This window comes from Anomaloglossus baeobatrachus, chromosome 8 (genome assembly GCF_048569485.1).
Source record: "Anomaloglossus baeobatrachus isolate aAnoBae1 chromosome 8, aAnoBae1.hap1, whole genome shotgun sequence".
NCBI lineage: Eukaryota > Metazoa > Chordata > Amphibia > Anura > Aromobatidae > Anomaloglossus > Anomaloglossus baeobatrachus.
Window position 1 is genome coordinate 233,040,616 of NC_134360.1, and position 16,789 is coordinate 233,057,404.

The 16,789-nt window shown below is 47.2% G+C and overlaps 1 protein-coding gene and 1 long non-coding RNA gene across 4 annotated transcripts in view; one reads left to right on the forward strand and one right to left on the reverse strand.

Moving 5' to 3' along the window:
• Positions 1 to 8,293, forward strand: part of LOC142249489 (uncharacterized) — a 51,006-nt gene extending 42,713 nt beyond the window's left edge. For 2 of the 3 annotated variants that reach the window (XR_012725065.1, XR_012725064.1), the window contains exons 3-5: positions 3,853 to 3,942; positions 4,075 to 4,189; positions 8,118 to 8,293. This is a non-coding gene — a long non-coding RNA (uncharacterized LOC142249489). The remainder of the gene's footprint in view (positions 1 to 3,852; positions 3,943 to 4,074; positions 4,190 to 8,117) is intronic. The other variant, XR_012725066.1, reaches the window with a different exon arrangement.
• Positions 1 to 16,789, reverse strand: part of UBE2U (ubiquitin conjugating enzyme E2 U) — a 39,787-nt gene that overhangs the window by 20,967 nt on the left and 2,031 nt on the right. Inside the window, exons 2-4 of the mRNA XM_075321144.1 lie at positions 12,350 to 12,438; positions 7,608 to 7,689; positions 6,234 to 6,326 (exon numbers count right to left, since the gene is read on the reverse strand). Coding sequence (XP_075177259.1) covers positions 6,234 to 6,326; positions 7,608 to 7,689; positions 12,350 to 12,415 — 241 coding nt within the window. The 5' untranslated portion in view covers positions 12,416 to 12,438. The remainder of the gene's footprint in view (positions 1 to 6,233; positions 6,327 to 7,607; positions 7,690 to 12,349; positions 12,439 to 16,789) is intronic.

Sequence of the window (16,789 nt, forward strand, 5' to 3'; positions counted from 1 at the left end):
TCAATTGGTTTCTATTGCCAAAACCATAACTAGGCCGCACTTTTCCTGAGACAGATATTACGTTTGCTGCCCTTGCCCAGTATCTAAATGACTATCCTATCATCTCAGGCTTGATGGCCCCCCAGAAACGTGACACCCGGGGCCCCATCTTGTCTATATTTAGATCCTTATAAAAAGGGAATGGTCCCATGTAATTTTGAAACACCTGGGTCCTCAATGCAAAACTTGTGTAGCAGGACCCCACCTACCATGTGCCAAAGAGGGGTCTTTACACCCTGTTAGGAACAAGACCCAGGTAATGCCCAAGTCCTACAAAAATGAATTAGTGACAATTTTTATGGCACTTGAAGCACGGGGCTCTATGCTTTTTGCTATGCCCCTAATCATACCCCTTAGTCAAACCATTTACCATTTCTTTCTTCCCTGGCAGATGTCAAAGGGGTCATGGTGGCAGAGAGGGACATTCAACAGACACCTGGGATAACAGGGCCGGGTAGACCCATATGAATTATTGTCCCAGTATATCCGGGATGTTTGGGACCTATGGATATATTGTTTTTTTCATTTATTCATAGCTGTAGCGGGCAGAGCCTTTTGATTTTTGTGTAAGCTTCGCTATATGAGGTCTTGCTTTTTTGAGAAATGAGCAGTAGTTTTTTGCCAAACGCATCTGTAAGGCTATGTGCCCATGTTGCGTATTTGCATGCAGTTACACTGCGTATTGCACTGCAGCGTAACTGCATGCGTCCTGCGTCCCCAGCACAATCTATGAAGATTGTGCATAATCCATGCGCACGTTGCGTTTTAGAATGCAGCGTTTCGGCTGCTGCCAAGATGCTGCGTTCTAAAAAGCATCATGTCACTTCTTTTGCGCGTTTTGGTTACAATGTCGGTCTATCTCTCTGTCTGTCGGTCTCTCTGCCTCCCTGTCGGTCGGTCTCTCTCTCTCTGATGGTCTATCCCTCTCTCCCCCCTCTCTCATACTCACCGATCACTGACCGAACACCGGCGCGGCACTGCACGGAGTTCACACTGCAGCGTCTTCTCCGGCTTTTGAAAATGCCGGACGCTCATTATTCAATCTGGTATTCCCTGCTTTCCCCGCCCACCGGCGCCTATGATTGGTTGCAGTCAGGCACGCCCCCACGCTGAGTGACAGCTGTCTCAATGCAACCAATCACAGCCGCCAGTGGGCGGGTCTATGTAGTGCAGTAAAATAAATAAATAATTAAAAAAAAAATTGACGTGCGGTCCCCCCTAATTTTGATACCAGCCAGGGTAAAGCCACACGGCTGTAGGCTGGTATTCTCAGGATGGGGAGCCCCATGTTATGGGGAGCCCCCAGCCTAAAAATATCAGCCAGCAGCCGCCTGGAATTGCCGCATCGATTAGATGCGACCGTACCGGGACTCTACCCGGCTCATCCAGAATTGCCCTGGTGCAGTGGCAATCTGGGTAATAAGGAGTTAATGACAGCCCATAGCTGCCACTAAGTCCTACGTTAATCATTACAGGCGTCTATGAGACACCCCCAATGATTAACCTGTAAGTGAAAGTAAATAAACACATACACCCAAAAAAATCCTTTATTTGAAATAAAAGACAAAAAACACCCTCTTTCACCACTTTATTAAAATCCCCAAACACCCCTCCAGGTTCGGTGTAATCCTCACGAGGTCCCACGATGCATCAGCTCTGCTACATGAAGCTGACAGGAACGGCCATAGAACACCGCCGCTCCTGTTAGCTCCACGCAGCAATTGAAGTGAGTCGCACTGTCAGCGGAGACGTCACTCAGGTTACCCGCGGCCAGCTCGAGTCCTCCACCCGAGACCTGTGGCCACGGGTAACCTGAGTGACGGCACCGGTGATCGCGCGGCTCACTGTACTCACTCAGGGGATTTGCGGTCCCCGGTGAGTCCTTCACCTGTGATCGAAAATCAAGCCCCGGCACACGCACAGAGCCGCGCGATCACAATGAAGCCGGGTGAAGTTCATCCGAGCTCATTCTGATCACACGGCACTGTCTCGCAGCCAGCCATGCTCTTTTTGATAGTGCGGTCCCACTCAGCTCTGCTGCAAGTCTATGGGGATGCAGCAGAGCCAAGAGGGACCGCACTGTCAAAAATGTGCGTTCTGGAAGCTTTTCCAAGCATCCAGAACGCATGAATTCTGCAGTTACCTATGCGTCTCAGAACTCAGCTTTTCGGCTGCGTTTTGAGACGCACATGCAGTGACTTACACGCTGCGTAATAGAACGCAACGTGGGCACATAGTCTAAGGTTGTATTCTCACACACCATAAATGCTGTATTTTTTCGCAGATGCCAGAACAAAACTACACCATAACAATATTCTCGGATTATTATGTTTTTGCTGCATTTTTATGCCTTTTTTCCTTTATTTGAAGCATTTTTGGTGCAGATTTGAATCATGGCTTTCATTGCGTTTTTTTATAGTACTAAGCTTTGATTTTGCACTTAAAAACACAGCTTAGGAGCCCATAGAGGGAAAAAAAGCCAAAAAACTGCACAGTTAATAGCGTCTTTACAGGCATACTGGGAAGAGTTTTCATGAAATCACATCTAATTGGCTTTGGGCTCACTGGATATTAAATGTCAATGAGGCAGCAGACAGAAGATTGTCAGTAGAGCTATAGGGGTTGTCCCAAGAGTTTAACATTCATGAGTTATCCTCAGGATTGGTCATAAATGTCAGGTTGGTGAGGGTGTGACCCCCCCACCACCACCGGCCAGAACGTCTTAGTTGCAGAGGTACATAGAAAAGCTCCATCGACTAAATAGTTGCTGCAACCAGGTACTGCAGATACGCTCCCTATTGATTTGAACAGGGGTTGGATATGCAGTAACTAGCCTTAGCCCCTACATAGTTGATGAATCTGTGCTGTGGATCTCTGCAACTAAGTAGTTCTGTCCTTCGGTGGTACCGGGATCAACTGATCAGCGGTGGGGGATCTGGATGTCGCACTCTCACCGATCCGACATTGTTAAAGTCCCAGACAAGGATCCCGGATGTCCAATTTCGAACTGCAGATCTTTTTGTTCTTTTGGAGATAAGTTGCCACCAGAAGAGTCCAACAGCGGCTCTCCTATACTGTATATATGGGAGACAGCCGAGACAGCTGTCGGTTAAACCATCTTTCGGTCAACAGTCATCTAATATGTAAGGTGGGCTTTAGACCCTTAAGTCAGAGTTCCCCAACTCCAGTTCTCAAGGCCCACCAACAGTGCATGTTTTCAGGATTTCTTTTAAGAGTATACAGGTTTTGGAATCATCCCCTGTGCAAGTGATGAAATTATTACCTGACCAATACTAAGGAAATCCTGAAAAAACATGCACTGTTGGGGGGCCTGGAGTACTAGAGTTGGGGAACTTTAGCCCAAGAAAAATGTTCCCTCAATGTACCTGGTTCCTATAAGTCTGAATGACTATATCTCAATGATCTTGTTGGCAAGCCCGTCTTGCACTGGGTCTGTACAGATTACATACTTCTGCTGCCTGGCACACTCTCGAAAACCTTCAATGTTTTTCTTAAGAGATATAAAGTTTCATAAATCTCCACACTTAGTTCATTTTCAAAACCTTCTCCAAGATTCCACTCCTCAGGCCATTAATAAAGCATTGTATTTATCAGTCAGCTTTTTTCACATCTCTAAAGTCCATATTATTGCGCATCAATCCTCAGATCTGATAAATGCCCCCTTGTAATGCCATAAACAAAAACATTCAAAATATATACAACTGTTTTCTCTGCGTTACATCACAATCAGTACTGTCTTTGACAGCTGCTTTCCTCCTGGAATGATTTGTTCCTTCTCTCTAAAACTTTCAGCACCCCAAGGATGTCTCCCGAGATGGATTTCCGTCCACGTGCCTTGCTTCTTCGGATACGATCCTCAAAGAACATCTAGTGGTCATTGAGGTAAATACTTTGCATACTTGTGTGAATACAAAACCCAGTCACGACCACCAGTGTCATGAAAATTACCGACCCATCACTTTATTGAACACAGATATCAGGATCCTGACTGAGCTACTGTGTATCTGCTTACAGAAAAGCCTTCTTGACCTTGGGAAGCCAGACCAGGTCAGACCATTCTATACCATCCAGTAACCATCACAGAAAATCTTTGGACGTTTTCAGCAAGTAAGAAAGACCTTCTACACCAGTGAGTTTAGAACATTTTTTATATATTTCTTGTCAATGTTTTTCCAGTTCTTTCATGTCAGGAATAGAGACTTTCCTACATGTTGGGTAATCCGTCACAAGAAGATTATTTTAAGGCTAGAATAGAGCTATACAACTAATTTAGTCATTGACGTGAAACGTGTGGTGAAATTGTCATGCAATGCCCCCAGTAGACATTAATCCACCATGGACCAAGGTAATGATTAATAAATTCTAGTATTCTATGAAGCCTTCAGTTGTTTTCAGGTCCTAATTCATGGTCTTAAGGTCTTCTAGACCAAAGTTCTTGAACCTTGTCAATCAAATGTTTTTCTATAGATGGTGCTCAAGATTTTAATAATCTTCTAGCCACCTTCAAGATCTTCTACACTAGTGTTTTCCAACCAAGGAAACCCAATATTTTCCTATAGATGAATGTCAAGTCTTTACTTGTTTTTTTTAGCACTGATCTTAATATCTTCTAGACAAGTGTTCTCCAAACTTTATAACTCAATGTGGATGGAGTGCCAATCTAGTATAATCTTTTAGCCTTAAGCGGGCTTTACACGCTACGACATCGCTCAAGTGATCTCGTTGGGGTCACGGAATTTGTGACGCACATCCGGTCGCTTTAGCGATGCCGTTGCGTGTGACACCTATGAGCAATTTTGCATCGTCGCAAAAATGTGCAAAATCGCTCATCGGTGACATGGGGGTCCATTCTCGAATATCGTTACTGCAGCAGTAACGAAGTTGTTCCTGCGGCAGCACACATCGCTCCGTGTGACACCGCAGGAACGAGGAAGCTCTCCTTACCTGCCTCCCGGCCACAATGCGGAAGGAAGGAGGTGGGCGGGATGTTCGTCCCGCTCATTTCCACCCCTCCGCTTCTATTGGGCGGCGGTTCAGTGACGCTGCTGTGACGCTGAACGAACCGCCCCCTTAGAAAGGAGGCGGTTCGCCGGTCACAGCGACGTCGCAGGGAAGGTAAGTCCGTGTGACGGGTCCGGGCGATGTTGTGCGACATGGGCAGAGATTTGCCCGTGTCACACAACTGATGGGGACGGGTACGCACGCTGGCGATATCAGTACCGATATCGCAGTGTGTAAAGCGGCCTTGAGTCAACATCTTCTTGTGCAGGGTTCTCCAACCTGTGCTGCCTAATGTTTTTTTATGGATGAAACTTAAGTCTTTAGTTGTCTTCTAGCTCTGATCTAAAGTTCTTCTAGACTAGTGTGCACCAGCCATGGCAAATCAATCTTTATGGATGGAGTTCAAGTCTTTAATCATAGTCTAGTAGTATTCAAGATGTTCTAGACCAGGTTTGTACAATCTGTGCTGCTCGGCATTTTCTTCTGGATAAAACTCAAGTATTCATTTATCTTTGTATTACTGGCTTTAATGTCATCTATACAAGTATTTTCCAACCTGCTCAATATTGTTCTTATGGATGAAACTTCAGTCTTCAGTTATCTTCTAGACTTGATCTTAATGGCTTCTAGACCAATGTTCACCAATCATAGCAACACAATGTTTTTATATGGCGGGAGCTTCAAGAAAAGGCAACAAAATGCAGGTTGAGTACCTGGGCTCATCAAGACTGGTGTTGTTCTTGCCGGTCTTGAAGAGGGGGCATGCTGGAGTCAGAGGTACCTGATTCATTTTGAGATATGTCTTAAATATGGCAACTGGGGTAAGAGTTTTGGTGAAACGTAGACCACAGCTCAACATAAATTAGACAAGCTAGGGTGTCATGTCCACGGTCCGCCCCAGATCTGCCTATTTTTGCAGAGCTGGGCCTAACTGGTGTAAAATGGTGAAAAATGGCAACCTATTACAATATCACCAACTGTATCCTTCCTCACCCATCCCCTGTAGACTGTGAGCCCTCTTGGGCAGGGTCTTCTCTCCTCCTGTACCAGTCTGTGCCTTGTATTGTTCATGATTATTGTACTTGTCTCTTATGTACAGTATGCCCCTGTTCACATGTAAAGCGCAATGCTATAAATGCCGCTATAATAACTATTTAGTGAAATTTTCTTACCATTTGGATGGAACGGAATGGTATTAAATATGATGCTTGGAGGATGGTGGTTATAGTCCTCTGTGTATGTCATGGTGAGTTGAAGAACTGCCCCTGTATTACATTAATAGAGAACATCAATTTTTAAGCAGGACTTAAAAAAAAAAAAATTGATTGCAAAAGTATGCTCACCTGTAAACCTTTCTCAATATCGACTATACAGATATGGCAGATGTTAGGTGTGCTTATTTGGAGAAGGCTCAGGAGCTCAGCCTGCAACATACACTGCTGATGCCGGCTGTGCTGCACAGCCAGCACCTGACTCTAAGGCTACTTTCACACATCCGGTTTGAGCCCTGCGGCTCAATCCGGCTGTGAAAACTATGCAACGGATGCGGTGAAAACACCGCATCCTTTGCATCAGTTTTTACATGCGGCCGGTCCGGTTTTTTCCGGTTGCGGCATGCTACTGAGCATGCGCAGTGGAAAATACCGCATGCGGCGACCGGATGCGGTTTTTTCCGCATCGCGCCGCATCCGGCCTCCATAGGGATGCATTGAAAAATGCGCCGCAGCGGCCGGATGCGGCGCGATGCGGTGTTTTTTGCCGGAGCAAAAAACGTTGCAGGGTACGTTCGATCCGGCCGCCGCATCGGCTAAATCTGCCGCATGCGGCAAAAACCGGACCGAACGCAAGCCCCTACGGCACAATGCGGCACTAATGTAAGTCAATGCAAAAAAAAACCGCAATCGGCGTTACAAAAGCCGGTTGCGGTTTTTCTGCAGAACGCCGTATTGTGCCGCAGAGCAAAAGTCCGGATGTGTGAAAGTACCCTAAAAGCAGCTCTGATCGTTGCTGTTAAACTACTAGTACTTAAGTGGCACGATCTAGAGTGGGGGCCAGTTATGATGCCCACTGGCCCCTTCGCCTGTAGCTGGGCTTGGTAGTAGATTGTTCATTTCCCTATATACTGCAATGCGGCATTACCTGCAGTCTACTACGGTACTATATACTGAAAAGCAAGCACAGGTTCAAATCCCCAGAGGAACTAATGCACAGTCATACAAAAGTTTTACAATAAAAAAATGTAATCAACCCTCTTTTCCAATACAAATATAAAGAATATAATAAGTTTAAACTACTACTTGTGCCACAAAAAAACCTCATCTGGATATGTAGATAAAAAAATAAACAGATGATGGATCTTGGAAAAAGAGGAAGAGAAAAATGAAAGCATAAAAAGAAAAATTGATCTAGTCAGAAAGGGGTTAAGAATTTATGAATTTATTTTTATTTAAAATGCATTAAAGCAATGAAAACTTCTGCAAACGTTGACAAACCCTTTATAGCCAAATGTAAAAATGATAATATTTAAAAATATGAATACAACAAACCTTCCCATAGGGAATCCTTCAGCCCCTGCACCTGAACTATCCATTTCCGCAAGTTGTCAGATATGGGTGTCGCACTGATCCCCTAAAAGTGAAGCATACAGGTTTTACATTATTCGTCACTCTGACGTCTTCCAAACAATGACTGATCCTCTTCTGGGTGCAGATGGACAATGCTCCCTCCCGAATGACTTACAGTAGTCTGCAAAAGTTTCAGGCAAATTTGGAAAAACTACAAAGTAAATGTCCCCATATACTTTAGAGTAATGTTCAATTGTAAAGTGCCAAGGAGGGGCAGTTGTAGGCGAGGGTTGTGGTCCTCAACCCACCCTGGCACAGTACAGATATTGGGGGGGTGCTACTGCTATGGACAATAAGAAACACGCTGCCACTTTAAGAGACAGAAACCTCCCCGTGTTGAGGGGTAATGGAATGTTCTGCTCCCCCTGCAGAAAGTGTGCTAATGGACAGCCCGAGTGTAAGGAGAGAAGTGAGTTTCTGTTTTGCTTTTAGAAGCCTGTGAAGGAACACACAGCCGGTGCGTCTCGGAGGATTGGAGTTTTTCTTCTGAATCAAGAGAGAGAATAGCAGATAACAGAGAACAAGCGAGGAATCAGACGCAAGAAGAAGATTTTGATCTCCTTAACCCCCGGCCCAGGAGAAGTGCGCACCTTCAGATGAGACTGTTGTTGGGGGCCCCCGGGAATGGATCCACGTCCCCAGCATCACTGTGAGTTGAATATTGTGCACATTCTAGGGGCTAAAGTAGGCTTCAGTAGGTAGAACACGGCATCCGTGTGGCCCGTTTAGCAGAGGCTAGAGAGGTTAGGCTACTTTCACACTTGCGTTGAACGGTATCCGTTGCATTGCGTTGTGTAACGGATGCAACGGATGTGTTGCATATAGTGACACAACGGATGCAACGGATGCTGCAAAACAACGCAATTCGTTTTGATTTTTTTTTTTTTTTTTTCCCGGTTTTACCAGCGGCAGACTATAGTGAACGATCAGCTGATCGTTCCCTGCAGCCGGCCGCTGGGTGATCAGCTGATTGCTCCCAGTAGCCGGCCGCCGGGTGATCAGCTGATCGCTCCCGGCCGCCGGGTGATCAGCTGATCGCTCCCTGCAGCCGGCCGCCGGGTGATCAGCTGATCGCTCCCTGCAGCCGGCCGCCGGGTGATCAGCTGATCGCTCCCTGCAGCCGGCCGCCGGGTGATCAGCTGATCGCTCCCTGCAGCCGGCCGCCGGGTGATCAGCTGATCGCTCCCGGCCGCCGGGTGATCAGCTGATCGCTCCCTGCAGCCGGCCGCCGGGTGATCAGCTGATCGCTCCCTGCAGCCGGCCGCCGGGTGATCAGCTGATCGCTCCCTGCAGCCGGCCGCCGGGTGATCAGCTGATCGCTCCCGGCCGCCGGGTGATCAGCTGATCGCTCCCTGCAGCCGGGTGATCAGCTGATCGCTCCCGGCCGCCGGGTGATCAGCTGATCGCTCCCTGCAACCGGCCGCCGGGTGATCAGCTGATCGCTCCCTGCAGCCGGCCGCCGGGTGATCAGCTGATCGCTCCCTGCAACCGGCCGCCGGGTGATCAGCTGATCGCTCCCTGCAACCGGCCGCCGGGTGATCAGCTGATCGCTGTCACTTGCCGGCGCCCGGGCATGCCGGCGGGCGGGCGCTCAGCTGAGCGCTGTGACTTGCCGGCGGCCGGGCATGCTGGTGGCCGGTCATTCAGCTGAGCGCTGTCGCTTGCCGACGGCCGGGCGCTCAGCTGAACGTTCGGCCACCGCGAGCCAAAATAAAGTTTGATTTAAAAAAAAAAAAAAAAAAAAAAAGAGCATGCGCAGTGAAATCCAGAGGATTCCGCTGCTCAAAATAACGTTACATGCTGCGTTCCTCCCGCTGGGCGGAAGCAACGGAGCGTCGCCCAGCGGAAGCAACGCAGCTCCTTTTGGTACAATCCGTCAACCATACAAGTCTATGGGAAACAGCGGAATCCGTTAACGGATTCCGCTGTTTCCCAAAAGGGCGGATTGTAACGGAAGGAAAATAACGCAAGTGTGAAAGTACCCTTACGTGTAGAGTAGCATTGTACCTGACTGTTTTTGTGTTTCTTGAACCTGTAATAGTTGGAGCACCGTGCTATTGAGCGGACCAGCTAGAGAATACAAAAGTGTTGTTAAATCACGTTTTGCCACTGTATACCCCGTGCCTGAACCTGCCTTCTCCACATCTTTCCCCGCCTGTTAATAAATACACCCTTGTTGTTCGCACCTCGTCTTGTGTACTGTAACCTACTCTGCACTGCGGTGGTCCTCTCGGCCATCGCTTCACAGACACTGGGGGTAGAGTGGTGTATGGAGTGAGTGTGGAGGAGATACCATTCTGCAGCTACACTTCTGGATCTTCACTAGGCTTGTCAGGATCCCGTTCACTATAATCGGCCTTGCACACCGCAATGTCAGAAACGAATCCACCATCGGTAAAAACTGTCATAACTTTACTGAACAGTTGGTTTGCACACAGTTTCCATCTCTTTAAGGCAGACTCATCATCATTCATCATGCATCATTCCGAACCCGACTCTGCATCTACGGCCACCAAGGGGCGATTTATCCTCTCCTTTCCAGAACAAATGATGCCTGCCTTCTCCACTACCTCCATACTGGAATTACGCCTCACTGCTGATGGGCTCACATTCCACTGCAACCTCCTTTTCTCCTTCTTCCTTCTTTCTTCCATCTTTCTCTGCCTGACACCTCCACACCACCCAACTCCACTCCACTGCATCCGACCCTGCAGGTCCGTTCACTTGTCTCTCTTTTTCCCTATCTCTCTTGTATATATCTCCTCCTGTACTGGGGACCATCCTCCCCCAATTAATCCCTGCTGTCCTGTCACTCCCTCTGCATTCCCTCACATTAAGGGACCAGGGGCCCAGTGACACCTAGTGGCGGCCGGCCAAATTACCCAGGAGACACAATTAAGAAAAATACAGCACATTAAAACTCATGCATAAAGAGCATCTTTCACTAAAATCAACCTATTCACCATAACATCTATGGGGGCGGCAGGGCACTGGACACCCTCTTACAGAATCCCGCCGATATGGACAGATTCGGACTCCAGTCTAATATATAGGGTTGCTGGTTGGTTCAGAGAGATGTTGGGCTTGTCTGATGTCAGACTGCCGACCCGCATTGTTCACTCAAAGATCCCAAAGATAAGCCGCCTGCCGGTATATCTGTTGTCGGTTTTCTCATACAAAACGCAGGAGCCGAATGAGCGCTCCGGTGTATGGGAGAGTCAGCTGAGATAGCTGGAGGCCATGCCTAAAACTTTTGCACACTGCTGTGCCTGCGGTTTCTAATCCAAACCCAACGCGTGAGATCATGGTGATGTAAAAACAAGTCAGGGTTATCCTGGCACGTAGCTCATTTCTCAGGCATCTTGGTAAATGTTCAAATCTTGCAGAATATGCAGAGCGGGCTGATTATATAGAGGCGGTGTGCGCCCGGAGTGGTCAACATGTGTTCTACAGATGCTGCTCAACTACAACTCTATTTATCCGTCCATTTGAAACATTGGGTGAGAGGAACTAAACCAATCGCTCATAAAAAATAAAGTGCACACCAAATCTTTTTTAGGCATTTTTGGACACATTTTGCATTTTGAAAATCGACAGTATCTAAAATTTTGCAAAGTATGTAAACTAAAGTATGTCATCCAAGAGAGAGCAAAACAGAAAAAGATGTGAAATATATCTAGCGATGTTCAATACTTGCGTTACACAGCTTGCGCCATTTGTTGTTTCAAAAGTGTTAAATCCAAAATTTGTCTCGTATCTCTTTATTTGGGGTAAAAATATGGTAGTCAGTGCCACTTTTAGGCTTCAGTGTAAAGCATGGAGAAGAGACAGAACCATCTGATTATTCAAGAAATGGATTTCAGACTGCCTTAAGGTCGCTTTACTCGCTGCGAGATCGCTCAAGCGATGTCGTTGGAGTCACGTATTTTGTGACGCACATCTGGTCGCTTTAGCGATGCCGTTGCGTGTGACACCGATGAGCGATTTTGCATCGTCACAAAAATGTGCAAAATCGCTCATCGGTGACATGGGGGTCCATTCTCGAATATCGTTGCTGCTGCAGGTACGATGTAGTTCGTCGTTCCTGCGGCAGTACACATCGCTCCATGTGACACCGCAGGAACGAGGAACCTCTCCTTACCTGCCTCCCGCCCGCAATGCAGAAGGAAGAAGGTGGGCGGGATGTTCGTCCGGCTCATCTCCGCCCCTCCACTTCTATTGGGCGGCCGCTTAGTGACGCTGCTGTGACGTTGCTATGACGCTGAACGAACCGCCCCCTTAGAAAGGAGGCGGTTCGCCGGTCACAGCGACGTTGCAGGGCAGGTAAATAGTGTGACGGGTCCGCGCGATGTTGTGCGCCATGGGCAGCGATTTGCCCGTGTAGCACAACCAATGGGGGCGGGTACCCACGCTAGCGATATCAGGACCGATATCGCAGCGTGTAAAGCGGCCTTTAGACTCCATCAGACATTGCAGCTAGGTTGAAGCCGCTTGAATTTGCTTCAAGTATTTTTTTATATTCTTCCAGCGATCGCAGGATGGGGGTCTGGCGGTACTTGGCCCTCATTTATGCCATTAATCACAATGAGCCAACCACAAGTTGAAGAGGCTGAAGATAAAGAGCTCTACTATGTCCTGTACATGAAATACGGCAGCAGACTCACATAAAGCCGGGCTTCCTGCAGCTCCTGATATTCCCTCTCCAGTATTAAATAGCTTCTTGAGTGCATCTTCTCCGTTCACGAGTCGTGATCTGCACAATGCATAGATATAACCGTTAAATATCACCAATAATGAGTAGTAGTATATACTAATTAATAGTAAAGTCATCAGCTGTCTCCAACCTGTGGTTCTACTAGAGGAGGTGGTCGCGTTACCCCCTCTCCTACTGTGATTTATTCTATTCCATCTGCTTTATGCGGAATGTATTATACATGTGTTGAATCCTATAGAGAATGTGATAAGAAATAATGCCGCTAGAAGATGCAGTTTCTCGATGTAGCAGAGCCAGGACTGTATAGCGGCCGAGAACCCAATGTAAAGTGTTCTGGTTACGTAGTGTGCACTAAATTGTAAATGTATTAATGATATATTAGCCAGATAAGCGGAAGGTATAGGTTTTACAGATGTAGTAGTGTTGGACACTTCATGGTTCTAAAGGAGCTTAGAGTAAGGTGGGAGCAGTGACAGATGGCCAATGGGTTGGTTAGAGATACGGGCCTGGTGAGGGCAGTTATGCAGGAGGGTTCCTGGAGTGAGATTATGGCCTTGTAACTTGGGCCAGTTGGGGAACCCGAAGGTATCTTCCAAGGGTCCGGAGCCTACGATTCACCTCGGTACGGGCTTAGAAAAGTCCAGGGATTAGATGACTGTCGGGAAAGAGGTCCTTGAATGGGTCAAAAGAAGTCAAGTGACTAGTAGCCTTCAGGAGCAGAGGAGAGGACCATGGGTAGCGGAAGAGTAAATAAGAGGAAAGAGGAGGCATAGGCCTGCAGCTGGTGGATGAGAATCCAGATAGAAGGTTAGGCCAGACGAGGTACCCCATGAGAAAGTGTCAGCAGGACCGTGGAAGTGTGGCCATGTCTGTCATGATGGTGGAAGATAAATAAACTGTTCAATGTTATTTTGACAAGCGAACCCCAGTGTCATGTGTTCCTCTGCTGCGTCTATGACAGTGACTGGCTGTGGGGTGTGGTGGACTCTGTCCTGAAGAGAACAGTAAGTGTCGCACACCTGCCCAAAGCGGTCTACAAACACCGATTCTCTCTGGTCAAGGAGTGTGGCGCTCCTATGGCGCGGTGTCAACACCTTCCTTCACTACCACTGTCAGGAGAGTACAACTCCTAGAGTTTTCTGACAGTACGGGAAGAGATGACTGTTTCTTCATGGTTGAGGGTCACACAGAACGGCATATGACCCTCTTGCTGCAGGCTATTCCCTATCTAGTACAGACACCTATAAACAGACAATACCCTATATCAGACCCCTTAAATGAAATATAGACCCCAACCAAGATCCCACCAAATAAATATAGAGCCCATAAAGTAATACAGATCCCACTATACCAAATCAGGTCCCATACCAGACCCCAAAAATGAGTAGTGGTCTCGATAAACTAATACAGACCCCAAATCAGACCCATAAATTGATGCAGACCCAAAAACATCGAAATATATAAACTTCAGACCAGACCTAAGCCAATAGGGTCCCTAGAACAATCCCCCCCCCCAAAATAAATACAGATAAGCATAACTAATACAATCCCTGGACAAGTACTTTCTACATAATTAGAAACACAGACAAAACCCTCTCTAAACCAATACAGACCCCAGATCAGAACCACAAAACAATTACAAACCAAAAGCCTATAACAAATGCAGGTCCTCAAAATAACATGAGACTCAGTGCAGATTCCCTAAATCATTGCAGCCCCCAGATCCTACACCAAAAACTAATACATTCCCAAACCAGATTCTATGACTATGTAGAATTGGTGCAGACTATGTTGGGTTGCAGACTATGTCGGGTTGGGGCAGACTATGTCGGGTTGGGGCAGACTATGTTGGGTTGGGGCAGACTATGTTGGGTTGGGGCAGACTTTGTCGGGTTGGGGTAGACTATGTCGGGTTGGGGCAGACTATGTCGGGTTTGGGCAGACTATGTCGGGTGGGGGCAGACTATGTCGGGTGGGGGCAGACTATGTCGGGTGGGAGCACACTATGTCAGGTGGGAGCACACTATGTCGGGTGGGAGCAGACTATGTTGGGTTAGGGCAGACTATGTCGGGTTGGGGCAGACTGTCGGGTTGGGGCAGACTATGTCGGGTTGGGGCAGACTATGTCGGGTTGGGGCAGACTATGTCGGGTGGGAGCAGACTATGTCGGTTTGGGGCAGACTATGTCGGGTGGTGGCAGACTATGTCGGGTTGGAGCAGACTATGTCAGGTTGGGGCAGACTATGTCGGGTTGGGGCAGACTATGTCGGGTTGGGGCAGACTATGTTGGGTTGGGGCAGACTATGTCGGGTTGGGGCAGACTATGTCGGGTTGGGGCAGACTATGTCGGGTTGGGGCAGACTATCTAGAGTTGGCGATGACTATGTAGGGCTGTTGCAGATTATATATCCAGGTGATGGTCTCTCTTGAAGTCACAGCCGAGGGGCCTAGATCTGAATATATTCCGCAGCTGCATACCACCACACGGGACTCTGAGTCTGTGGCTTGTCTCTTCCGTTTAGCGCGGAGGAGCCGGTATGAGAGCGCAGAGCATGGTGAATACTTTTATGCTTGTTTGGTAAATTGTATTAGTCACTTATCATGCTCGGCTGCCTCTCACATATGGGAACGTTCTGGATTACAAGTCTTAAACTAGAGGCAGATTTATTTTACTGCACAGCCCAAAACAATCATCAGGGAATAAAGGACGGTTTTTAGAAAACAAATTATTGTGACCGCATCTTTATAATTACCCAGAGACACAAAATAAACTCTCTGCTGATCACAGCGGCTGTGATAATGAATCTGCCACTGGAGCTTCCCACGCCAGACGGGACCACAGGATCCCACACTGTGACCGGGATCTGGAGATCCATCAATATCTGACAAGTGGGAGGGCAGATTACTACAACCCCCATCTATACTGAGAACAAACCCAATTCAGTCCAATACGGAATACTGGCTGTAACCATTATCTCTCTGTTCGACCTGTCATTTGCCATGAATATAAATTTTCTTTTACCTGTATAAATGCCGCTGTTCTCCTGAATCTGGCGCTTTTTCTTTTGTTTCTGTACCTCTCCGTTCCTGAGATTTGGCCCCCAAGTGAGACTGACTCCACTAGAAGCCTTTTCTGACAGGTTGCAATTACATCTATAACTATACTTGCCTCCGACCCGCAGGGACCATGTCAGAGCGGGAACAGCTGTGGGGGTCCTAGCAAACAGCATGCAATATCTAAGACTTCTGGATCCCGTGAGTATGAGAGGATGAGGGTGACTTCACGGCAGATTAACAGGAGAAATAGCTGCAATTGTTTCCCTCTCCTAAGTTGTGTTTGCAGGAATCCAAAGCAACTTCACTAATGTCGATCTGCGTTTAATAAGAGTGGTAGACAATGGGGGTCTCATTTCTGCCCCTGAAGATGCTAATCGTGTCAATTTTGTGTAATGGGAATTATGTCTTGCGTGTTTTGTAAATATTGTGATGTATTATTTCCGTATAATATCTGTGTATTAGGCTAATGTGTAAAGTAATGTTTATATATATATATATATATATATATATATATATATATATATATATATATATATATATTAGTACCAATATTGGAATGGTTTTATAGATGAAAGGTTAAGTCTGCCCAGCAACAGACTGGAAGGAGACAAACAGTTAAGTGTTGGTACTAGACCACCGTGGGAGGGGTCGGCTGACAGGGAAAGGACGGTTCATTCTGGAAAGTGTCAGGGAAAGCCTAGTGAACGTACAATATGGATGTGTAGTTGGTCGGTCATGAAGGTCGCATACAGTGGGTGATTTGTGGCAATGGAGCCAAGGAGACAGAAGGAAAGATAGTGTGAATCTCGAGAGAGACAGGAGATACAGGGTGTAAACAGCATTGTAACTAGAGGATGATCCTCAGAGGGAGTGGCTCCAGGCTATAGGGACTGGAGGACTGAATCCTTACATCCAGGCCCTTAACCGTCAAGGTACCAGGTGGCTTCTACCGGTGCAGAACTCTAGTGGCCATGCCTGTACTGTCAATGTATCAGGTAAACCTTTATTGGAATGTGACGTAGTCAGACAACCTAGTGGTGATCCATTAGATGTCCAAAGCTTTAGTCCGATCATTATGGGAACCCTGAAGAGACCGGATGTGGGACTTCAGGAAGGGAAAGTGACCATCACTGTTTGCCCTGTAATGCTGAGCTGGGTTGTACTGGAACTCACCGGCTCAGTTAGATCGGATGCAACCTAGCGGGAAGTGGAACTGTGTCTGTTAATGCAATCTGAAAATGTAACGTTCTGGAGGATACAAGCCCGATATCTGGAGTGTAAAGTCTTGACCGACAATGAACCATCCAGTAAAGAGTTGTGGATAAAGTGAACA